At 40.5% G+C, this 26,269-nt stretch overlaps 1 protein-coding gene across 3 annotated transcripts in view; it reads right to left on the bottom strand.

The window, feature by feature from the left end:
• The window catches only part of ATF6 (activating transcription factor 6), an 82,607-nt gene that overhangs the window by 41,220 nt on the left and 15,118 nt on the right, over positions 1-26,269 (bottom strand). For all 3 annotated transcript variants that reach the window (XR_775234.1, XR_775236.1, XM_010580975.1), the window contains exons 10-14: positions 16,965-17,108; positions 15,000-15,119; positions 13,966-14,068; positions 12,736-12,800; positions 8,467-8,581 (exon numbers count right to left, since the gene is read on the bottom strand). Coding sequence is in view for 1 of the 3 variants with exons in the window: in XM_010580975.1 (XP_010579277.1) it covers positions 8,467-8,581; positions 12,736-12,800; positions 13,966-14,068; positions 15,000-15,119; positions 16,965-17,108 (547 nt within the window). In the remaining 2 variants the exon portion in view is untranslated. The remainder of the gene's footprint in view (positions 1-8,466; positions 8,582-12,735; positions 12,801-13,965; positions 14,069-14,999; positions 15,120-16,964; positions 17,109-26,269) is intronic.

Raw genomic sequence — 26,269 nt, 5'->3', positions numbered from 1 at the left:
CTACACGGTGAGGAGCAGGCCATACCAGGCATGAAGCAAAATGATCTCATTCTCAGACCCATCCCTCTACTTTAACTATCAGAAAAAAAGTCCACCCTACCAGGAGCTGGTATGGAAGTATATTTTAAAAGAATTAAGTAGTGAGATGCTGCTATGGACACAGGTAGAACACCCCTATATAGGACTCCCTGAAAGAGCGTTTAGCCATAAAGCATACACTTCTGCACAGACCCATCCCAATACTGTGATAAAACACAGTGAAGAAAAGACTGCATTCTGAGGAAAAGGCCCTACTGCTTTCTAGGATTCCTAGAGAGGAGATTTAGGTGCCAAAGAGTCTCCTAACATTTCTTTGCCCTTTATGAGAAGCAAGTGAATTTCTGCAGCTACTACGCTGCCTTTCCATTAGCAAACCTGGTAGATAAACCACAAGCAACCATGAGTCCCAGAAGTAGAAAATAAGTTTTATGTTCCACTCTCAAACAGTTTTAAAGCCAGTTACAAGTTTCAAAGCCAGTTTAAAGATAAAAAATGTACAGTTAATTTTATCACACTTCTTGTCCTAGGAGTGTAAGTGATTTAAAAATAAAACCTGGAAGCCAGAAGTGTTCTGTTTGGTCCAGTGGGAGGTGATGATAATCTGCACACACTCATAATAGCACCTGGGCTCTTACTTCATAAAATAAGTTTTGTGTGCTGTCCAGCTAAAAATCTGGCAAAAGGATTAATTCAAACTGGAAGTAAATAACTTAATCTGACCAGAATTAACTCTAAAAGCATGCCTAAGATTTTAAATAAGGCTCTCAAATGTAATATTATAATGATTAACACTAGCTAAAAGGCAGGATTTCTACTGTGAACACAAACACTACCTAATGAAACCAAGAACATCTCAATTCTGCACATTTTTACTTTTATAAAGACTCTCTCTAGGGCTGTCAGATACAAAAACTGAAAATGAACAGAAAAAAATCAGTAGTCTGAAGCTGTGAAAGTGTTAAGTCCAACTAAGAAAATAGGCATGGTTATTTCAAAGTGTACTATCATCCATACTCTCTGCGTATATGCGTATACTATCATTCAAGGCAAATGAAATATCAAGGTCATTTTTTCATGCAGAAGCTCATTCCCACCAAACACAAGTCAATGCCTTACTGGCTACTGCAGCTCCAGAGTTGAAGGCATCATTTATATCTTTATGCAGTCAGCGCTCGGTCAGAATCGATTCCATAATTAAATACTGCTACAGATCATAAGCAAGAGCCCATCATTCCCTTCTGGGAACTGTTCAGAATAACCTGAGCCAAATTTTCTTCCATGAATACCATGCTATCACTAAAGAAAAAACATTATTATCTGGCATTATTAAAGTATTATTAATGCATTACTAAACTTGGGTTATTTCCTGAAGGAAAGGAACTGCTTCAGAGCTGCATTTCCACTGTCTGCTCTACTTGAATGCACATTACTTGTTTGTGGATAAACTTGTGTTCCTGCTCATTTTGTTGTCAGCAATTATCTGTTCTCTATTCTTAATGAGTGAGATACTGCTGTCACTTCCTTTACTGAGACAATTCCCACTTTATACTCACATCTTCCTCCCACACTTCCCAATTATACTTCTCTAGCCTATGTCCACACCAATTTCATAAGCAGTGGGTCTTTTAAGAGGCTCTCCAAAACCAACAATCTTCCTCTATTTCTTGCCCACAACTCTTTGTCTGTCAAGCATGCAGCACATTTTAAATACATGTATACTATTACTGGTCACGTCTGTCTGCAACCAGTTTGGGTTTTGGAGACATTTTTTGCAGTATGTTTTATTTTCACTATAATTATCTACAGTGTATGTTGTCCTTCCAACTACTAGTTTAAAAATAACAAAGTATTAGTTAGGCCTGGGACATATAAGGCTGAAAGAAGTTCAGTGACGGCATTAATACGATTCATGAAGTTCCAGCAACCATACAGAAGACAAACAAATCAAGAATACACACACAGAATTCAAGAGTATCTTGTACTCCATGCCAGACATATTCAAGTGACTCTTCTGTCTCTGCTTATACATCTGTCCTCAACACCACATTCATTTGCAATTTCATTCGGAGGACAGTGAGGTTTGAAGGGATCCAAGGAGATAAAAATCAGAGTGACTAAGACTTTGCTTCCAAAATGTCTCAGAGAGCTAGGAACAGAACAGACATTTCCAAAGGAAACAAAACCCCACTTGATGTGACAGGCATTACCTCCCTTCTCAGAAACGCGTTTTGCATTCTTGTTCTGGTCCCTCCTAACCACTGTTTGCATCTGGCTGAGCCAAGCAGCTGCTGTCCGGAGGAGGCCACACTGCAGCTGGTACTTGCTGGCTGCCCCTCTTTGGCTTCCACTCACTACACATCCAAGGTGTCTCATTGCCTGGCTCCTTCTCTTCCTTCTTTGCCCAGCCTGCTTGTCTGGATGCTGCCCCTCTGAAGCACACACATAGACCTCTGCTTCTTTGGTCTTGAAAGTATATTCTCACACAGGAACAAAACTTCTAGGCATTGCAGAGTAACAGTGAGAAATAATGAAGCAATCGGAGGCTTTGCTGGAAAATACTATAAGGTGTTGATAGAAATGCTTTTTAAAGAATTGCTGGCCTTCAGCTGCAAACCTAAAAAAACCTTTGAGTTTCCTATTACTTGGAGCTGTGGTGCTCTCGGATGCATGTGTTTTGATAATCCCAGGATTAAAATAAGACCATTTGTGCTCTATAGACCAACATACATTTTTAGACTTAATTTTAGATTATTAAATTTCTCTCTGGAGGTTTTTAGACTAAGCAAGAACAGCTCTAAGATGCTACCAAAAGCAACACCTTCCCCAGCTTAGTATCCAGAAGACCACAGAGAACCCCTTCTTCCCACCACCTCCCAGTCCCTTTGATAGTCAGTTTGCCCCTGCCCTCCACCTACCAGAAATATTCCACACCAAGAAGGATGACAGTTCTGAGAAAGACCAAAACGAAAGCTTGCTTCACTGTTTTTATAGGGACACCAGGGCTTTGGGAGGAGAAAATTCTCACTGACATGGAGAAAATCCACAGTTTAGCCAGGGAAGAAGGAATTTGTAACAAAGAATGCAGCAGGCCAGACTTTGTTTTCACTAGTGACACTTACATGGAAACAGGAGGTTTTCATAATGGATTTTCAAATTTGAAAGTCAAATGCAGCCACAATTTGACAGAGGCTGGCTCGCTGAGCTTCAGGGCATGCTGAAGTACAATCACACACACTGTTTGCTTTCTCAAGTTTTCCCAGGGAGGCAAAGGTTAGCCTCACAGAGAAGACAGGCTAAAGGGTGACCTCTGCTTTGAGAAGGACAGGCAATTTTATCATGGATACTATGTCCTTACCCTCAATTATTCTCAGCATCTGTATACAATACAGGACAAGATCTTAAAATCCTAGGATCTTGGGATAAAGCAATTTTTTCCTCTCAATAGCTAAGGTCAGGTTTCCCAAAGAGAAAGGGGAGTTTGTAAAATCTTACAAAAATCTGCATGTTAAGTTGCAGCAGTTGCAAACCCACAGGACTCAAACATATAAATTAGCTACCATCTCTTTAGGAGCAGCAAGATTATGTGAGCCTAATCATTGCATTTTATCTGAATGGAAGACCAAATTATACATCCCAGCCCACGGAAACCCACAAACAAAGTCAACTCCAGAAAACTTCATGTTCAGTAAAAACCACCCATTGTCAAGTGTAACAGAACAGGAGAAAAGTATACGTTAGGACTGAATATCTGGCTATGAAACATCATCTGAAGCCAACTTCTTATAATGCAGTTTTGCCTGCAGGATGCAGATGGCATTAAGAGTGCAGTGAATTGGAACCCACCTCACTCATGTCTCTGAATGAATTCAGACTATTGCCAGAACTGTGTGTGCAGCACAGCAAACTACTGATACACAAGAATGTCAAAGCCAGGCACTATAATCTTTTGCTGCCTGAAAGTAATATATCATCCCAAATACAATTAACACGGCACAGGCTTATTACCAACAAAAGCAAAACACAACTTAGATATTTTTATTCCTAGCACATTGAGCGTTCACACAAAGAAAGAACAGAAGTTCTGATTTAAATTTGGCTCAATCACTTCAGTGAAAATTTGTTTGCAGAACTTGAGAAATCCTTAAATGTTTGTTGCAGATGTTGGCTTGTAGGACCAGAAATTCACATCTATAATAATACGCTTCCCTGAAGCTCTATGGTTTAAGTGCCACGGCAATGAAGCAGAAATTTACAAAGTGAAATTCTGGTCCTACTGAAGTTGGTCAAGGCTTTGCCATTGATTTCCATAGGGTGAGCATCAGTCCTGCTCTAACAAATAAGAACCAGAATCACGTTTTATTATATATTTTTTTACTGCAATATACTGTAAGATATTGTATGTGCGCTGCATTAAATGTAATTGGCAAACTTTGATATTAGGAGACATTTGTGCTTTGAAACAAATAGACAAAGTAGTATGAGGAAATGCTACTGGCCTTCTAAATTTCCCAAGCGAATCAAACTTTAAACCACGCTTCTAGTATTTATATTCTTACCCTAAAAAATGTCACTGTCCTTAATAAGCCTGCAGAGATGTCATCAAAGGGTCACTGACAGAATCTTCCAGGATGGGGCAATCTACTGCTTAATCACTGCAAGTTGTGGGGACTCTGATCCTAACCACAAAGGAATGGAACGATCTGGAGTGGCATTTACAGGCCAAAGTAAATTGGAACGGATTTGGTTTCTCCAATGATTTACTTAATTACCTTTCAAATTAAGCTAGCTATTCAAGTAATTCTAGAAACAATCTCAAGGTCTGAAGACTCCATGGCAAAACAGATGTGAGCTCTGAGAGAGAACTGTTTGGGTGCCAGGCTTACAGGAGAACTGCAGCGGCAGCCAGGTGTCTATCGCCCTGCTGACAGAGCATGTTATATCAACTAACTTGAATTTTGCAGCCACGCTCCACTGGGGTTTTAGAACAGATCAAACAGACTTGGTATGGCAGACATTAAAGGGCAGAAATCAAAGGTGTTGGCAGAGACTTTCAATTCTGCCTCTCAGACCTGGGAAAAATGGAAGGAAGGTTCAACAACTGGAGACTCCAGTGTGCTTCAGCAGAGCTCAAACTGCTGTACCCTTTCCACAGAAGCATGGCGACTTGTTCTCACTACCGGCTGCACAGACCTCTCGGCTCTGAACGGACTCCCAAAACCAACCCAAAACAGGGCAACTTGGAGGCAGGCTGCAAAGACGTAGCTTCTGAGCATTTGGGGACAGCAGAGGGGCCAGGTGTGAATACAGACTATCTTGTTACATTGCCAGGTGTCAGTTTCTGCCATGCTAAATGACCACTGAAAACAATGGCTTCGTAAGAGTTAAGCAGCAAGAAAAAATAAAATTAACAAGTTAACATCTCAAGAAATAATTGGTGATAAGCCCTGCCTATGAGGGATGCTGGCTGCTGAGGCCTGGCAGAGCTGGGAGACAATGCTGCCTCAGTTCAAGAATTCTTTACTCATTGTCAATTACATATTTCTTCTTATTTAAAAATGACATTACAGATTCCCCTGGCAATAGCAGAAAATTAATTTCTCTAGATTCCCAGAGTGAAAGCCCAGCTTCTTGTATGGACTCAGCTGATCCAAATACTACTTTATTTATCTCTCTCCTCCTTAAAAAAAAACAAAACCCAGCTGTAAATATGCAGACATGCAAGCCTTCCAAGGCAAGGTAAGAAAATAAAATTGATGAGATCATGAGAAATTCAGTCTTACAGGTACCAAGCTTCACCAGAGAATGACACAGTGCATATGAGCTTTGCTCCCCTACCTTCCAGCTTCACAAGCTCTGGCTGAGTCCTACTATATGAGAGGCATGGGCAGCCCCAGCAAGCAAGGAACTCAGGGCACAGCTCCTGTAGTGCAAGTGAGAACATGCAGAAAACACACAAAAAATGTGTTACATTTCAGCACATGCACCCAGGAGAGATACTGCGTTATGTGACACTGCACGCAGAGCAGAAAGCATGTGGAAAGAGGATCCCAGAGAGATCAGGTGGAAGGGAACCCTGGAGACCCATAGTCCATCTCTCACTTGGAGCAGGATCATCACCAATACCAGAACCATCCACTCCCTGGAACTCTTCACTGCTCTTTTGTATATGGCTGTATCTTCCTGTTCTTTTGTAGATGGCTGTTAACAGCTTATTAAGTGCTTGGGAGTGTCTGCATGGCAAACAGCCAGAGAGGAGAACGAACCTATCATCTCCAGGCCTTGCCTTCTAACTTGGACAAGAGAGCAAGCAACAGGAGTGAACTGTCCCGGAACACTGAGGAGGAAATCAGTCCCCTCTCAGCTCCTAATCATCATGAAGAGGGAAGTCTGGTCCAAAGAAAATGAAGTCAGCAGTCCTCAGGAGAAGGTGAAAGGGCACCTCCCTGACTGGGGCCCTGCTGACAGCACCCCTCGGGCTGTGCAGGAGTCCTTTCTTCTGCACTCACAAAAGAATCCAAGCAAGTCATTTAAAAGTGCCTCAGGGCAGAGCTTGTCACTAGATCAGGTCTGCCCTGGTAAAATAATAAATGAGGTAATGCATAAAACTGCCTTCAATATGAGGACGTTTCATTCATAAAACAGAAATACCAACAGCTTTCCTACCAAATAAACTTCAGAGATGGTTTAAAAAAATCCCCACACCTCTCCTTGCAATAGAGCAGAGCCAAGCAGTAGGGATTCTGTGGCACAAGACACACTCTGTTTCCAAGGACAGCTCTGCAAGTTGAAATGAGAGCTGACAACTTCCAGGTCATTAATCTGACAGCGTAAACAGAACCTATGTACCAGTACATGCATTCAGGTGGACTACAGCAACGGCTGCAACTGAAGAACTAGACAAACACTATTCTGCTTTTTGTTTGGAGTTTCCAGAAAAACTTTTATAATCAGTTCTCCACTCCCTTCTACTCATCCCCAGGATATGTGGAGCCTGGTGTCGGCTATATTTGTGTTGCTAGCTGAAAGAACAGCAGAACATGCCAAGTGTTTAATAACAAAATTCCAGCCTTGTGACACAACCCAGTAATCCCAAGACTGGAAACTAACCTCATATTTCTACTCAGCATAAAACTCTAATCCTAACAAGAGCGCCGCCATTTTTATTTTGCCTGAACCTTTTCTAAAGACATGTATCTCACCAATTAACAAAGTTACTGTAGAACAGGTCAAACAGGGATGTGCTACCTATGTACATATGGCGTCTACAGAGTGGTAGAATTATGACAACACAGAAACTACTAAAACTAGTTACACTCATCTGTGTGCTCTTGCACAGAATTGGTTGTAGCTGGATGAGCTGTTGTAGTTGCAACTACTGGTCTCCCATCACCCTGGGACACCTCTCAGGACGCTCCTATGGTGAGGAAACACATGTAGAGTTGCAGGTTCCTAGGAAAACTGCAGCTGGAAGTGAACATGCATAGAACAATCTAATATCATGACTGCAAAATAGCAAGGCAGAAGGCTTAGCAAGTGAAGACCCCATGTTCAGGCCAGGGCCAAATATGCCTTATAGACATGTCTAAAGGACTTATCAAGACCTCTGCAAAAGAGAGGAAATAAACTCTTCCACCCCTAGTTGCTGTTTCAACCACTGTTTCTCTTGATCATTTCCACCGTCAAATCCCAAGCAGCTTCTCACTACTGCAGCTGTCCTGGCTTCAACACCACTCAGGCTTGCAGTACAGAAAGTGCCATCAAACACCTGGAATTCCATTTTAAAACAGCTTTTACTGTCACTAACTGTGCTGCAGATGTGAGGATGTGCTTGACAAAGCTGTAGCACAAGTCTATGTTTTATCCCAGCATAGACAGCAGAATTTCTCATGTCTCGACTTACAAGTCACAAAACAACAGAAAAACTGTGCCATGGCACACGGTCCTGTACAGCTGCAACATATGACACATAAAACTGCAAATGCAAGTGTTTTAGGGGAAGACAGAAATAATATTATGTTAAGCTTGCAGAAATAATTTGTGCACAGGGTACAGTTATTCCTATACCCAGAAGCACAAAAAGTTTATACACCTACTAAATAAATATCCAGTTAATTATTCCTATTATTGGACTTCTACCATGCGTGTTTAACCTCAGGGTTCATGCAATTTTGTGCTGTCTTGCCGTGGCTCTACAATGTTTTCTGCAAAGCTCTCTTTCCATTCCTAACTGTGACGGGCATATTTTGCAAAGACCATGGTCTGGCCATATTACTGTACAGGATATACAGAAGCATCACTTATGAAGAAACAAATTTAGCTTCAACCTTGACTAGGTCATCTTTTGTATTACAAGGAAAGACATTCAGTGTTAGAAACAGTCTTATGGATACACATAAAAGGCCAGTATTGAACAAGTACTACACTTACTCTGCGAAATGACACCACGTAGAATGTATCTTCCCTTCTGCGAATAGCTTCAAAAAAATCTTGATAGCTCCTTGGAGAGGCGTAATACACTTGCAGCTCATTCCCTGAGTTCCTGCTGAAATAAAGAAGGGGGGAATGTAATTATTTTAGACAAGAAAGTTAACTTCAGTGAGACAATGACTTTAAAGATCTGCTTTTCAAAAGAACAGCAGCTCTTCATCCATTGAGAGAAGTATGAGGAACATTAAACACAAGTGAAGACAGTGAAACTACTGGGTATTTTTTGAAAGTTCAAGGTGCTTTAAAGGTCTTGCTGCAGGAAACTTTTCCAGGCTTGATTTTATTCATGCTTTTGAGGCTGGCAAAAAAACCTGTTGCTAGCTCAACAGAAAAAAAAAAAAGTTTCAAGTCAACCTGAAGTGTCTGAAAAATTGTGATGACTTCTGGAAATAGATTTTAGCAAATTTTAGAATGAAATGTCATTCTGAAATAAAAAAATCAAAACATTTAATAATTCTTTAAATTTTTTTACTGCTAAGGATCCAAACCACTCAAATTGAAAGAAGTGCAAAGAGTTAGGCATAAACAGAGCTTTTCACTTACTGTCAAGTGACAACCCCACCTTCTCTCTCTCTCACCTTTTTTCTTTTTTTTAATCTCTTTGGTCAACTCAAAGATTCGCTCTTGATTTTCAATTTAGACAGTGGAATAAAAATAAGATATTCACATAATTCTGGCTCGTCTTTTTCACAATTCTCATCTTACATATATCAGACATGAGGAAAAGACACTCCGTCTAAACTATTCTAAGCAAAAACTCTGGCAAGTTGTACAATCACAGTACTTATCCACTGTTTATCTTGGAAAGGTGAGAAATTCCCAGCACATATTGCTATCATGTATACTTGCCCTAATCCCATTCAAAAATAACATATTTAATCAAACTGGAAAGCTGTACTTACACAAACCATTAGCTGGACCTTCAACCAGTCATTTTAATTCTTTCCCACTTTAATAGCATAGTGTCTGTTTGCAGTATTTGTGGCAAAAACACTGATCAGGCTATCCCTCCCAAACTATCTTCTGCTGACCCAGATTTTAAACTATGGTGGCTGACTTAGATTATTTTGGTATGTTTCTAAAATATACATAAGTATGCACCCAAAACAAGGCATAAATCTATCATCAAGTGATTTTCTGGAGCAGCAGTAATAGTAGACCATCATTATCTCCTCTCTTACTGCTAATATAGTCCTGTTGCAACCAAAGGACTGTAGCTGCCAAGCCAGTTGCCCTTTAACAAGATTGGGGGTGTAAGTCCTGTGGGATCAAGAGCAGGCAGCTCTACCCTATATATCCTCTTTAGCAGAACTCTGCAAGTGAGGAATCAGATCACATCCTTCACACACAGGAAACAAAGATTGGAGCTAATGTGAGCTTGATTACTTATTCATAAAAACATGTAGGCCCACCAAACCACCCCTGAGATTCAGCATTGAAGTTTTACTGGGATAAAAGGCATCACGCCCACACATTGCTCAGTAAAACACATCCTGAAAACTGAAACAGGTCCCACAGATCCGTTTGCTCGCCCACACTCAAGAAGATACAGCTAGACCTAAAAAGCAGCCTTTTATAATTCTAAATCCAGCCACGGGAGAAAGTTGTTCCAAAGCACTTGGAAACCACTGGGCCTTTACAAAGCTGTCCTGGGTCCGTGGAACAAGTCTATCACAAGTCCCAAATTCCAAGTGATACCAGTAATCCCCTGGTATTACACCATACTTACCTTTGGGCATTTAAGAGTACCCACTATGGACTCCTCCATGAAAGGAAGGGAGGAATTTAAGATCTGAAAACAGGTGCAAAGCTACCACTTGTTTTAGTCATACGTTACCATATTACAATAAAGCATCATATTAAATTGTGTGTATTAAAAGTTCAAAGGGCACTCTTATGCATCACAAAGCACTACGATGTTGCACTTATGATTGTTTTAAGAAGGAGTAAGGTTGTGGACTCAGTGCATTATGCACCAAGAACCACAATTTTAATAGGGCAAAATTTAGAAACGAAAATCATTGGAAAGTCCCAGTTTGATATCTGGAGCCCTAAATACACACTTGTAGAAACTCTCATCAAAATTACCTCTGAAGAAAGCTAAAAAGACTGAAGAGAGCTGGGGTGGGGGCTAGTGGGTGTTTAATGGTTTTCTTTGAAATCATCTTGATTTTGACCTTTTTCCTCTGCTTTGACTTCACTGCAATACTTTTCAATTGATCAATTTTCTTTTGGAATTCAGGACCAACATGACAATCTTGGTATCATCAGTGCTACAGAGGTGAATCTGGATCCTTCTAATGTCCTCCTGTTCATGGACTCAGGTCACTAACAAGGGTGTTCTAGAACGTAACGGTCACTCAATTTCCAGTCATAGCACTAGTATTAAAAATTAAAAGCCTTGACTGTATACTCCACAAAAAGGCATTTGAATCATTAGTAAAAGCTTCAGGGCCATCTACAAACATTTACATTACGTATCGGGAAACCTAAAAGGGGTTTAGTTTTTGGTTTTACACATTTGCAGAGACAATGCTAGTTCATTAACAGTTCTCCATAGGCAGTGCCTCAGGAGTAGCATCAATGACAAAAACTGAATAAACAGCATCTTTCCTGTCTTCCCAATCAATGAGGCACAAGCACTGAAGAAAGCACCTGGGGTGCTGGCAGGTAAGCTGAACACAAGCCAGTAGGGCATCTTGGGGGCAATTGCATACTGGGTTGCATTACAGTCAGGGCCTGGAGTACAGGGTGTAGAAGGAGAGACAGGAGACAGACGGAACTGGGCTTGTTCAGCCTGGAGAAGAGGAGGCTGAGGGGGCTCTCATTGCAATCCTCAGCTTCCTAATGGAGGTTAACAAAAGGAGATGGAGACAGGCTTTTCTGACAGAGAGTAAACCTGAAGTTAAGCCTACTTTGAGTAGGAGGTTGGACTAGAGAGCTCCAGAGGTCCTTTACAACCTAAACTACCCTGTGATTCTATGATTTCATGGAGCATCTAACAGCTCATGGCTCTGGGAGAAACTGAAGTCTGTTCTATGTTCTTAGCAGTTCCAGGACAGTCAAAGCACACAGCTGCCATGACTCACTGGTCCTGTTCATCCAAAAAAAAAAAAAAAATCTTACTTCCTTCTGAGCACAGCAGATTATTCCATACAGAGCTGCATGATGTTGCAGACTGTTTCTAATAAGCCAGATTTTTTTTTTTTAAGAGTAATGCAGGCATGTATATTATAATGCCTTATGCCACGAGGCTTCTCTGTCCAGTTTTCAGTTAAAACAGACATCCTCCATCTCCTGGTAGAACTAAAAAACCTTTTTCTTTTTTTCTTACTAGTCAAGACATATCAAATTTTGGCAGCCTAGTTCCCGTTACATTTGCCTGCAGCTTGCTATTTTCTCCCAGGCTGATCCTGCTTTAAAAGCAGCAATGCAAACGGAAGGGCCATAGCTGTCTTACTTTCAGTGGCAACATTTCAGGTGTTCTTCTCAACAAAAAGTCCACTTTATACTCCATTCTGCTTACTCCTCTTTGTCACTTCAAAGCAGAGAACCTTTTAAACACTGTCACAGCAAATTCAGGAGAGAGAACTTTTGTTTCCTTAAGCTTTTCTTTCCAGTTCTTCCTGTCCCCAAGGAAGAGGGACAGGATAGGTATATGGCATGGGGCGGGGGCAGGGGGAATCAGGAAACTCTGGGTTATTATGTTCTAATCATCAGGGAAAATCAGGAGATGAAGACAAACCATGCAAATAAGATGTAATGATACGTTGTCAAAATAATTTGGTAATAGCTACAATGGCTCAACTCTTGAAGACAGAGAAACCTTTCTCCTACCAGACTCTTTGAAACCTTCTTATGAACTACTGATGTTCCTCCAGATATTCCCAAGACAATCCCCCTTTTTTTATTCCCTAAAGATTCAAATCTCTTTAGGAAGGGACTCTGCAGAGTGAAGTAAAGGTTTTCTGAGGACTCATTAGTAAAAAGATCCCAGAAGAGCAGAGCTGTGATACAGGGGTTTCTTTAAATGTAGTCTGAATCATCAAAAGCAGTTATTTGCTAAGGGACAGAAATTAACCCAATATGTAGCTAGCACCTGACTTAAGAATCCTGACAACAAGGTGAAAACTGGCATTTTCTATCAGCTGTTGGTAAAAACTAGATTATTAACTAGAAAGCAGTAACAAAGCAGTTGTTTTGCCTTACCTGAGGCTGGTGTCTGTGTAAGGCATGGCCATTAGCTGGGAATCTGCCTTCTCACTGAGGGAGCTCTGAAAAAGGGGGAAAAGAGAAAGATGACACAAAGCGAAAACAACAAGCATTTCCTTGATTTGGCACTACATAAAACACGATGCACATCTGTAGCAGGGAGTAAATATACAAAGGGGGTACAGAGGTTAATCGGTGCCCTGAACAATAAATGTATGTTTTCCCATTGGTGAAACACGAATAACTGAAATGGCCAGCAATCAAGCTGGAAACACAAAAGCAGCAAGTGTTTTAATACAGCCAAGTTTGAAGTCACACATTCAGAGTCAAAGAAGGGAGGCTGGCACCATACACAGTAATTGCACATATTGTGTCATCCAAGTGCAAAATTTGCTATCAGTGATGTCAGATTTGCAGAATTCTTACAAGGTCACCTCCACTTTATACCACTGCCAAAACAGACTACCCACAACACACTTCTGGCATTTGAAACACTAGAAGCACTGACCTTGCCCTGCTTAAATGTTCTACCATTCCCCTTTGGACACCAGTGAGAAGAATCTGAAGTTTAGTATTCAATAATTTTTCTCTAAAAAAATGTGGTATTGCCCAAATTGTTAAGTGCCATTCCTTTTAAGGCTGTTACTAGCCTTAATCAAATGAAACACTGAAAATTCATGGTCTTAATTTCATCCTCATTATTGGTATGCCATGTAGATGACAGGGATTTTAAAAAATGGGAAATATGAGCACAAATCTCATAATTATGTAGTCTTACCAAAAACATATCCCTCTAGCAAAAATCTGAAAAAATTAAATAGAAATATTTCAACAAAACCAATCAGCTGTGCCCCTTAACCATGAGCCAGACGAATGTGCTGTAGGTTGTATTTCTCTCCATTAATCAACTGTTTATCATTATCCTTACACAGCCTTACAGAGAATTCATAAAAGTCATTTTAGAAAACAATGAACATATTTTGATGACTGCTAAAAAAATTGAAAACCTTTAGCCTGAATCCAAGAGCAGGAATAGAAGAACTTTGACAACATAATAATCAGCCAAACCCAGCAATTTAAAATGGGAAGTGTTGGGTACCCTAATTACAGGCACCATTGCTACTTTTGTCTATAATGACAAGCACAGACAAGTAAGAGAGAATATTTTGTTGTGTTGTCTGAAATTATCTTGTCATTCTGTTGACACACCAGTATAAGCCTGCCTACCTGCATAACCCGTGCTTTCTGCTGTTGGTTATTTGACAACCTTCTAGATCTTGTTCGTTCCACTTCATGTCTATGAACCCATCCTCGAAGTTCATGATTGAGCCTAGAAAAACCCACAGCATTAACAGATGTTTCAAAGAATAGAGGCAGAATTTTTTTCATTTTAGAAAACAGTTTAACTAGCCACTATAAAGACACTGCAGATTACTACTCTTTTACCTTATGATAACTTATTTTTAATATCAGTGTAAGAAAATATAATTGCAAGATTAAATTTATGAGGGAATTCATAAGGAAATAGCTATAAATTACTGGGAACATGGATGTTTCAATATAAAGCAGATACAGTACTTTCTTTTGCCCAATGAACAGTAATTCTGAAATTACTGGAAAGACTACTGAAATTTAAAATCAGAAGTTGATCAGTCCAAGACAAAATACTCGTTAAGAAGGCTAAAATATGGCAGATGAATTTGAGAGAAAGAATGGACAAAGCAGAATGGAGGTAAGGCTAGTGAGGCACTCATATCTTTGGAAAAAGTGAGCTAGGTGTTTTCTAACAGTGAATAAAGCACATCTGCAATGTCAGGTTAAGTATGTTTGTATCAGAAGCTGAAGAGTAGGATACCACCTTTTATGTACTTCAGATGGAACAGGCTTTTAGCTGGACTTGATTTCCATATTATGAACATTTCTACATATGAAGTGATTTCTCTTTCGAGTCATGAAAAACCTCCAGGCAATCAAATAATTGTTATTTGGTTATTGCTAAATGACCAGTGTGAAAACTGAGTGAAAATTGTTACTGAAAACATCAAAAGATGACAAAGGTCCAGATCAATCTCCTGTCTCTATGGTAGTAGATGCTGGACAGTGCACACACTTACAGAGGCACTGGTCACATGCTGAATGAACACTATGAACAGACAATAACATAATCCAGAGCTGACTGTCCAGTAGCGTTCACTCCACACACAATTTATATCTAAACTCCTAATAAAAGCTTAAATGCTCAGAAAAGGTTGTTTGCTCACCTGAGCGACTCTGTCCGGTTGATCAGGGGCTGACAGGGAGGTGGTGGTGGTGAAATATATAACAGTGGTTCTTCTGAGACTATCATCAGTGCTTTGTTATCAGATACAGAATGATCATACCTGGGAAAAAAAGAAAAAGAAAACAGGAAATCCCTTAAAATAGTTTTTCATGAACCTTTGACCAAATCCAGAGAATAAGCACTATCATCAGCAAACCCACAAAGGTTACAGCTGCTCCTATGGGACCTTTGAAACAGGTGAATAACAATTTCTATCAAACATCCAATGGTCTCAGTCAGTTCCCCAAAGGGGTCTGATAGCACTCAACAGACAGTTGAGCATTAGCAGATGTTGGATCTCTTCCCAAGCAGGCCAGACATTGAAAGAAAATGTAGCCTGTAAAATATTCCTCATAATATGTAAACTATGAGATCTCTGCAGAGACAACTTTCTCTTTCATTCCAGAGCCACGTAAGATTTGCTACATAAATACTAAATTTATTAGTCACTAAAACCATGCAGATGTAAAGACTGTGAGCTATATGACAATGGAGCAGCCACAAACTATATTACCACTGAGTGGAGGGGATTTACATCTCTAACAGTCTCCGGAAGCTAGCTTGGCTTTGATAAAAAAAGTGAGAAAGAGCATGTATTTCAATACAAAAATCCACAGCATTCTCAGCAACAAAGCAAAGACCAATATTCCTTTCTCCTGGTTACCTGTACCTCCTGAGGGGTTAACTGCTATCACCAAATATGTACTATAAGTTCCTTTTTTGATAGGGTATCAATATAACAGCCTTAGTCCTCCTGGTTTTGACAGAGACTTGTAGCTCCTAAATCTCAAATTCTTTCTGAAAGATCAGGTATAAAAGCTTATGAAAGCCTTATTCACATTCCCCCTCCCTTTCCCAGCTTTCTCTCCATCTTCATGTCTGCTTCTTCTGTTTACTGCATCTAGAACTCATAAAGGAGAATATGCAGCAAAGAGCCCACAGCTTACCAAAAAACAAGGTGAAAGAGTGAAAGAAAAGGAGGAGGTATAGGCACTAGCATAATCTCCTAAGAGAACCACTCTACTACTGCGTCACGTAAGTCATGGTCCGAAACATGTCACATAGGACACAAAGCCCTCACCGTGGCTACAGCCTTAAAATGCTCTTGATTTATTGCCTTCTTTCTGCATGGCAAAATACACTAGGGCTTTCTGCACATCTGTGCCTGGCTTTGTTCAACCTGCCAAAACACTCTACTGGAAAGGGACAATCTGATAGGATAAATCTTGTAAGGGCAAAACATGAGCTGGATTAGCCAGACTTCAGTCTGGAGACAATTATATCTTCATTTATGCACCGAATGCTAGAGATCTAGGAAGCTTGAAAGCAACTATATAATTAAGTAACGGGTAAGCATAAGGATGGACTCAGAGGTTTCTAAAGAAGGTACAGTGCTAAGTTCAGAGTATGTTCTTAATCATGAACTTCCCCAGTCTTCTCTTGAGCAACTGAGAAAATAAGTACTCCAGCTTGAAAAGTAAGAAGAGATAGATAATATGACACATACCATAACTATGCAAGCTAAAATAAAGATCAGGGAAAAAAGACAGATGAAGAACTGAAGGAGGTCATGAAAATCTCCATGACATACACTTTTTTGTATGCTCTCTTCCACCACACTGTCCCTAACACTATATAGCATAGCCATGTGTACACTTCTGAAGCTCTACATATTGGGTAATCTCGGAGATAAAACATCATATTCATTTGAAAAGCAACCTGGTAAACTTTGTTAAATAATAATAAAAAAAGAGATCAGCTTTCAAAACACTGTGTTTGCAAACTCAGTTGCTCTATAAGAGCAGCAATGACACTAGCCAAAAAGGTTAGCAAATGCAAGGACAGTGAGGTCTAAAAGCACCATTGCCCTCTGCCACTTAGAACAAGTCAAAGGTTTTCATCTCACCTATTACTCTTCTCAGGAATGATGTCCCCAGGTATTTTCTGTGCTGTGCTGGACTCCTGGCTAGCTGAGAACTCCAGAAGATTTCTAGTCCGGTGGCTGGAACTCGCAGCGGAATCAACTCCATTGGGATCCTTTTCAAATACACTGGAAAACATAATAACCATAGCAAAACATATCACATATATGAAAGGTCTGCAAGACACTTTACTGTAATGTGTTAAATACTCAGGTGGATACATTTCTGGCTGCTACTATGTTACATGGATAAGGTTCATGTCATACCTAACATAAAAACATGATGTCTTGTGTCATTATATTACTGCCATTCAAAGCATTAGTAGACAGAAAAGCAATTATTTTCTCTTCTTCAGTTTTAATTGTTTGAAAGATTTTGATGCTCTGGTTTTCATGTCACCCCATAAGCTTCACCTGATGAAACTGTGATCAATCTGTTTGTAACCTAGTTCTGCAGGCATAAGAAAATTACCTATATTCAAATCAAAGTACCCCTGAACTTCAACTTTCATCAGCCTCAAAGCACAATTGACATAGTTTATATTAATACAATATGTAAGGAAAATACAGCTACCAAATTCTGTGCAGCTGCAAGCCTGGAATATTATGCCAGACATCTAACAAAACTGTACGCAAACTTATATGTGTTCAGTTCTACTTGGATTTAGAAACATTGGCAGGGCTGACAACCCCATCTACACAGGGCAGTAGGCCATGGTCCCAGATACCCTCTTGTCCTGGTCTGTGCTTCCACTGATTTAAGGATCTTCCCCTGGGGGCTGCTCAGCCAGCCAGCCAGCCATGCAGCATAGGAACATCTGTGCTGCTCTCCATGCAAAGCAACATAGCAGCATTTTACATGTGAGCTGGAAATATGACCAGACAACTGCTATAAAAGATCTATTGCATCCTAGTTCAGAAGAGTGATTTACAAGTGAGAAATCTTGAAAGCACAAAAGCAATAGTTTAAGATATCTTCTCCAGAGGCTAGCTTTACTCTTTCGTAAACAAGGTTGCTTCCTAAAATATGTATATTTACAAAATCAAGTCTTAACCTTCTTAGCTAACAGCAGAGCATCACCAGCAGCAACACAGTGAAAATACAAAAATCCAACAAGACCCCAGCATGCCAATGAGATCTTTGCCATGCATGTTGATCACTGCCTACAGAGTACATTTTAATTCATGCTCCACCTGTCCTGTGTAGCAGAGCATAAACTCTGCAGAGGAAGATCTCATTTTCCTATTTATTACATAGCATTACTTTGCAACAGGCAATGAATAAAAAAGGTAATAACAGAGAAAGGCAAGAACTAGCAAGGAGGGCAGATTAAATACTCCACAACTAAGCAGAAGGCACATGTAGTTGCCTAGCAATCCTCTCTCTTTTGCCAACACATTTGCACTCCTGTTAACAGTAACCCAGGTCTCCCTGTGAGTAATTGTGTCACGTTCTGCAGAACCGCTGGAGCCAGGGCAATCCCAGATCCAGGCTGACGTCGCTTGGACTGCCTCCTCTTCTTCAGGTTTCCAGGCAGCAGCACAGAACCAGGGCAGCAGAAGTGCTACAGGCTCTGTTTTCACTAGTGACAGTGAGCAGAAAAATACTTACAGTTTCCTTACTGTATATGTACACTAGCATCCAAATGTCTCATTGCTTCTACTGCATAGCATGGAAAGCTAGATGGTTTATTCACAGCCTCATAGATCAAGCAACACCAGGATATCCAATTTTACAGACACAATCTCCACTACCTATTATAGTTTATTTCTCTTCCAGTGAAAGCACTGGCACAGCTGGCAGCATCTCAAGCCCAGAACCAGAGCTCAAAACGAAGGCTGATTCTTAAAGGTATACCACATGTTTCTGCTGGAAGTCACTCATCTGTATAACGTCCCTCCTCTACCTAATTTGGAGCCATGACAGCTAAAAGTATGTGGAAGTTTATTCATGAAACCAAGAATATCCATCAGAAGACCTGAAAGTTGCAATTCTCCCACAAACCGTTTTCTCCACAGCCTGAAGTGTATCAGCCATCCAGTGTGTTGATGGACCTACCAGGTCTGGCGTTTTATCCTATCCTACTTCTCTCCTTTCCTGTTCAAAATGACACACTGAACCAGAGAAACTTTCCATGTAATTATCTAGTTAAAGCTGACAAACCCCTAATCAATAGAATTGTAACAAATCTGCATTTTTCCATGATGGCTCTTCCTTCCTATTTGCCTCACTCTGCAAAGGCAATTCTTGTTATTTCAGGTTCCACCTTGGCAAGGTGACTAGTTTGAAGTGCCACATGCAACACGTTGCTACTCCAGCTCCCCCTGAACTCTAAACAAAAGTAGAGAAACCCAAACCAAGTCCATCAAGGATAAAGATAAGCACTGCTCTGCAATCACAGCTAATGTTCAGTTTTTGTAATTTAGTTGTTTTAGCTGTACACTCAAAACCACACACACCTCATTTTATTATATCAGCTTTAGTAGAGAGGTAATATTTATTTTTACTCTTCTCATGCTTAAAACACCTTAATCTTTTCATGAAAATTAAAATTTCACTTTTGGCAGCAACTAAGTATGGGATGTTTCAACCTGAAAGAAGATATCTTCAGCAGCAAAAGACAAAGAAGGAGGCGAACAGAGTACATTTTGCCATCCTTACAGGCATAAACCATGGCTCCCACTTCTGAGAACATGAGCACCAACTTGAGGACAAAATATGGTATTATTTATGGTATTTACTCCGATGTCCTTTCCTTTATCAGGATTGTTGTTTTTAACAAAATACTTCTTTTGAAGCAGGGCTAGCAGCAATTTCTGCCTTAAGCTACATGGGCTACATTTGCCTCCCCTTCCCCATTCATTTTTTAGGACCTTGAAGATGATCAGAAGCTGCCTTCTCAAAGTTTCAAATATGTCTGGGGAAAAAAAAAAATATTGCCCTGCCTTGCTTCTTTGGTTCGTGGCAATAACCCAAAACTAAAAGAACTTTCATTTTGGATAAGGAAAAATCCCACAACTTGAAATGTTGCCCTGCTTCCACCTTCTAGTTACTTGGAGAGTTTGGGGTTTTTTTTCCCCATCTGAATAGATGTTGTTGTTCTGTTGTATCATTTCTTCCCTTTCCTTTCTCCCACGAGAGGTCACTTGCGGACTTTGTCTGTAAACAGGGCTCCATCTTCAGGTAATAGATAGGAGAGGACATGCAGGTAATTGTCTATATCCTCTGACTTCTCATTCTCAAAGACCTTTCCTGGCCAAGTGGGAACATGAGGGTATGACACAGGATATCAGAAATATTCCTCCTTTGACATCTTAAATTGGCATGGGGGAAAAAACATGACTTAGGACCAAGGAATCCCTTTACCAGCTGAGATGAAAGATGGACCTCTCCTACAGAGCTACATGTGGAAACACCTGCCCACCTGAGGCATCCTGAGCTTTATAAGTGCTAAGCAGAACAGCAACAATACAAGCTGGAACAGGAATGGCCGACAGAGCAGATCCCGACACCATGACACTGAAGGTGAAGTCAATATTGAGCATTTAAAAATATCAGGTAGAAGAGGCTAAAACAATGAAAAAGAAAGGTAGATGATCCCATTCAGAGGGATAAAAAGCTTCCGAAAACCAGTATTTTCAGCTAAGATATCAATAGTTGCTTAAAAAAAATGTTTTCATGTGACAGATGGTAAAAGCATGGAAAATTTTTTCATTCTGTTGGGCTACAAGATGAGAATTTGGAAAAGAAAGAGCACTTTGGCATATATACCCTGAGCAAGTCCTACTATTTGCAGGAATTGAGTTACTGCCCCATATTAAAAGTCAAGAAAGACTGAAGCCAAGAAATGGCTTTACTGGACAAGACAACAATTTAGAAGCTGGAACCTTTTCTGTTTGGCCACACTTACACACCTGGGGTGCCTACCAAGGCTTTGCAGCCTGCATTTGGACATCCCAGATACCCTGAGCATTAAAGAGTTTTCACACAGCCACAAAAACCCTGTCTAAGCTGGCTGAGCTATCAGCTTGTTTAAGATGCAAAACCAGATCCAAGGGAAAAAAGAACGAACCACTAAATACTTCATGCAGATGTTTGTTCAGAAGTGTAGATAAATTTGATTATAGGAGAGAAAGAAAAGCAACACTCCTGTCATGGTTTCTCCAGGCATTCAATAGCACCTGATTTTTTAGCTGTATTTTTACTTCTTTGGTTTGAATGTCAGTTTGATAAATGTGAAAGCAAGTCTTGCCAGGAGCCCAAACTAAATTTCATTTGTACTTCTGGCTGAACAAACCCTGTGCACTTCAAGTTTTGAATACTGACATTTAAGTTGTACAGTAATTTGTAGACGAAAGCCAATAGTGATATCATAACAAAGAGTGTTCTGGGGACAGAACCATCTCTGAATACGAGCTGGGATGTTTCCAATGGGCTAAAGTTGACATTGCAAGGAGACACCAACTGAGGACCTTGTCCTCTTCCTAACTGATTCCAGACAAGGCTGCCACAGTGCCAAATATTCTCTGGAAAGTACTTCTCATTTCTTAGTCCCGATGAGGGCACCATCTGCCGACAGCAAGGCACTACCTTCTCCTGCCAGGCTGCTCCAGAGCTACCTTCTGCGAGTGCTGGGCTGGTAAGAGGAATCCAGCCTCTTTCCTCTGCTGGGGAGGATGAGAAAGCAACACAAACTGGAGGGATGATCTCTGTGTTTTTCTTGTGTTGTGCTTTCTTTAAAAAGCAATTTGTTTTTAATAAAGCTGGTAGAAAAGAAAGGAAGAAAGCAAGTATCGACACCCAGAGCATTTATTTTGGCTTAGAAAACTATGTCAGTTATTTGGAAGAGGGCTAGCCTTTATTGCCAAAGCTTGGGCAGGCCTGATGCAAGCAGCCTTAACAACAATGTTCATTCAGGGCAAAAACTTTCTGTATTTCACTCCCAGCCCAGCAGATGAACACACGGAGAAAAGGATAAGTTATCAGTGAGTGCATCTGGCATTCTGCGCAGGCTCTGCAGCAGCAGGACAAGGCAAGCGAGCACAGCCAGGCCAAGGCACAACTCTGCCAGGATGAACATGTGGCTGTGATCAGTAAAGAAAAGAGGAAGGAATCACTTCCTGCTCCTGCAGTTGTAGTTTGTAAGAAAATCAAGGGTATTCAATTTTATTCAAGCACCAACCCATCAACAGAGGTTCTGAAAGGTCTGGAAACTGAACCCAAGTCCAAATTACTCAACCTGTCCTTTTCCTCCTGATTTCTCTCTCTTTCTTCAAGGAGAAACTACAACACAAGACCAAAGGTGTGCTATAGAAGCAGTTTTCTAGCTTTGGGCCATCTCCAACACAAATGTACACTCAACTCAGCATTGAAACGTATTCTTTCAGTGTCACAAACATTAAAGTAAGTTTCCCATATTAGAAGAGTTAAGAGCCACAAATGTCTTCCGGAGCTTCTGCTGGTTTTGCTAAAACACTCAGAGGGCTCTGTATTTCCTTGGCAGCCAGAAGGAGCTGGCTAACATGGCACTGTTGCATGCCTCTTGCACTCATCTAGTAGTTTTCTTTTCACATCGCACCAGTTCCTCTCTACTAGTGTGTAAAAAATTAATAGCCCTTTGACTTTCATCATTTGTATGTATGTTTGTTAGCATACTTCAGGTATACATCACATTTAAGTCTATTAACCTCCTGAAAATCCATGGAAGGCTATTGAGGCTTGCAAAAAGCAGAAAAACAATCCTTTTCTATCCTTCACTGAGTGCAAAAAAGCCCAGGATTGGATGAACTGAGAGTAGGAACTCACCCTGTTGTACAGTCCACAATTCCTGGTTCTCTGTTCTCAGAACATCTTTTAGAGATGCTTCAAGCAGTCAGCACAAGTTTAGACAACACTATACAGCTTGCAGCTGAAGGAAATCATGGGCCACAGTTTAATGCTCACAGTTCAGCACCACTCCCAGATCAGGCTCAGCTGGAAGGTGGCAATGGCCAAGCAAGGAACCTGGCTGGGGAGTTCCTCCTCCATTTTACTGCAAGCCATTGGTGGTTTCAACTAACCTGCCCAACTTCATGCTGTAATGGAGTGAGGAAGAAGCACACACACAGAGTCAGGAAGAATCGTTAAGGCAACAAGAAAAAAAAAATACTGTGTTTCAGTTGCTTATCATTGCTCTTCATTTTAGGCAAGTGCCAGACATACAGCTTTAGTCTGCTTACCACATATTATTCAAGAGGACATTTGGGGTGTTTTCAAACATGCCACAACACTGCTTGATCTTGCAACTGAGCTCACCTGCTATGGCAGCACAGTGGTGAGACCCAGACCATACCGAGACCTTGGCCCAGGACTGGCTGCTGTGGGTTGGATCTGCACTGACAAACCTGAGCACACAAGATACAAGCTCAAACACCTCTGCAGCAACACAACACTTGCTGCATGTGATACTATGGTAACGAGATTAGCTCCTTTGTCCACACAGCTAATGCTCCCTTTAAGGGAACTACAAAACTATTTCTCTAACTTTCTGACATCCCACCACCAAGGTATCCCTAGGTTCCTGCTTGCCGTAAGATGAGTCTGTTTCTTTAATCAAGGAGTCCAGCATTAAGGCTCAAACAACAGCAAACTTGCACAAAAACACTGCTGAATGCACCAAACCTCAGAATAATCCTGCTCTCCCACACGCCAACTCAAGATTGCTCAGCTTGAGTAAGGGCTCTAAACCATACTGACACAAATACAGGTGGGCTCAGTGGATGGTGCTTTCAGCAGCCCAAATCACACATGCTCCAAAAGCTCAGCAGGCTACATTAATACTGACTAGCAGCCTGCAGACTAGGTGGGCTGCTAATCTGGGTGCTGGTGAAAGACTTGTGTTTTGCTTACTCCATCCTTACAAGCAGCAGGTCATGGTAGCATGCAGCTGAACAATCCTGGGGTGATTTCCTCATTTTTAGTAAAAATTATTAATCTTACCACTTCTGGTTTGTTGTTTTTTTTTTCTTCCTAATGGTTGTGTTACCAATTTAAGAAATGAGACACACTCCTAAGCCTTTCAGGAGCCAAAAATCACTGCTTCTTCATTTGTTGCAGTCTATGAAAATAGCACACAAATCACACTCCTAAGCTACCCAGGCTGGTGTCTTTATTGCTCAGTGGATCTAAATTTTTAATATATTATTCAGTTTCCAGGATAGTCCTGGAAAGTAGAGGAAAACCCATCAGGACACTCTAGAGAGGAGCTGCAATGAAGTCTCTACAAAAGGCCAGCAATTCTAGCACAGCTGCTGTAGGTCAACAGGACACAAGAGATTTTGAAGCAGCAGCTTTACTTAGCTCCATCAATCACCACCTCAGTCATCCTCCACCACAAATACAGCTTAAGAATTTTTGGTTACATCATCAAGTCTGTTTTCCAGTTTGAAAGGGGTTCCAGCCATACACAGCTGGCCAACTTGTAAGAAAAAACAAAATTAATAAAAAAATCACACCACCTTCTCAAACCCCCTGTTCCAATCTCTTTGCAGATCTGCCTTTCCTCTCTCCAACTTCGTATTTTTCTTTGTTTTCTGTCCACTAAATATCTGAAATGGTAGTTAGGACACATTCTGGCTGGCTGACATCTTTATAAATGGTCTAAGACTGTTCTTGGATGATAAGCCCCACGTAAGCTTGAGCAGTCTGATTAGGGGGAAAAAATAACTAGTTGAACATTTGTCATAGCCAAGAAAATAATGCTAGGGCTACTAGCAAGTACCTGGCTTACGTGCTTTGCTGCTACTGCCCCAAGCAGCAGAGATGCAGAAAATACGCCTTTTGCGTCTTCTGTGATCGTTCTCCCTTCCCTACTTTTTATATATCAGTTGGGTTAGTTTCAGGCAAATATTTCACTATCACGTGTAAGACTTGCATGAAAAAAAAACAAACACACAAGACAATTTATAGTCAAAGGGGAACAGGGAGGAGAAACAAAAGAAAAATATTCCCCAAATAAATACGTGGATTGTTTAGACTAGAACATGTGCTTGGTTTCCATTTGTTTCAGCATTGTTTGTGCTTATTTCACACACTTTCAGATCTGGTTACTACCCAGGCACAGTCTAACACAAATGTGGAAATTCAACAAGAAAAAAAAAAAAGGACATCTAGGAATTTTAATAGTTTGAAAATTTTCAGATTTCATGTTGTAAGCGATAAAAAAAAATGCACAGCTAATTAGATGTTTCTTAATGCCAGAAGTCAGCAATCTTTCAGGGGTGCCATGCCAGCTGAGAACGCAGCCGTGCTGACCGACACTGGCTCTCACAGAAGGCAAGTGCGAAGGCAGGAGACACTGCCTCCCACAGATACCTGCCTCCAGATGTTGTGGTTCCAGCTCCCAACCCTGCTACATGCCAAGGTTTGTGGGCTCGCTGCCTTTTGTGCAAATACTGTGGGTTGCCAATTCCTGTCTTGCACCTCATGGTATGCAAGACTGGGGCAAGGGGGTGACCTCTGCAAGGAATTGAATCAAAATGTACCCTTTTCCCTTCATACACCTCACCAATCATTCTTAAATAATAATAAAAGGAAGTTTTTATAGATGTTAAATCCAAATCCAAATAATTCACAAAGATTAGAGAATAGTTCATTGACACACAGATGGGAAATTCCTGGGCACCTTTCTTCTAGTATAAAGCAAATAGATAAAATAGAAACTTACACTAATAGAATTCCTGCTAAATTACTTCTGCTTTTAATAACTGAAAGTTTTGGTTTTCTATACAAAATATCAACAAACCCAAAAGAGTTTAGTAACACAGTACAATACAATGCAGAGTTACTATTAACTCTATACAAGCCAGTTTCATGACCAGAAAGTATTCAATTCACATTTATATTCAATTTATATTTAATTCAACTTACATTCTTTTCTCAGAGATAACATGGTGCCACGTCCAAGATTGAAGGGTGTTCTGAAAAGCTTGTTGGCAATTAAGCAGACTGGACTAGACTCTCCCTCCAATATGTTCAAACGGATTTCTTGGGTCGATACACCAGCTTCCCTACCAGACTTTCAGCCCCACTCCCATATTCCCAAATTCAATGTTACAGATTACCCATACACACAACATATTTGTCAGCATGAAAAAATGTGTCAGCAGAGTAATTTTATCTGCTAAACAAGTGAAATGATTTCCTACACAGAAGAAATGGCAACACTGTCACAAAGTTTCAAATTATATTTATCTCCAGTTGACTACTGCATAGAAATTGGGTATTCCACAGTTAGCTAACTCGGGGGGGG

This window comes from Haliaeetus leucocephalus, unplaced genomic scaffold, assembly GCF_000737465.1.
Source record: "Haliaeetus leucocephalus isolate CR32 unplaced genomic scaffold, Haliaeetus_leucocephalus-4.0 Scaffold76, whole genome shotgun sequence".
NCBI lineage: Eukaryota > Metazoa > Chordata > Aves > Accipitriformes > Accipitridae > Haliaeetus > Haliaeetus leucocephalus.
Note: the sequence above shows the minus strand (reverse complement) of the source record. Positions and strands in the feature narration are given on the sequence as shown.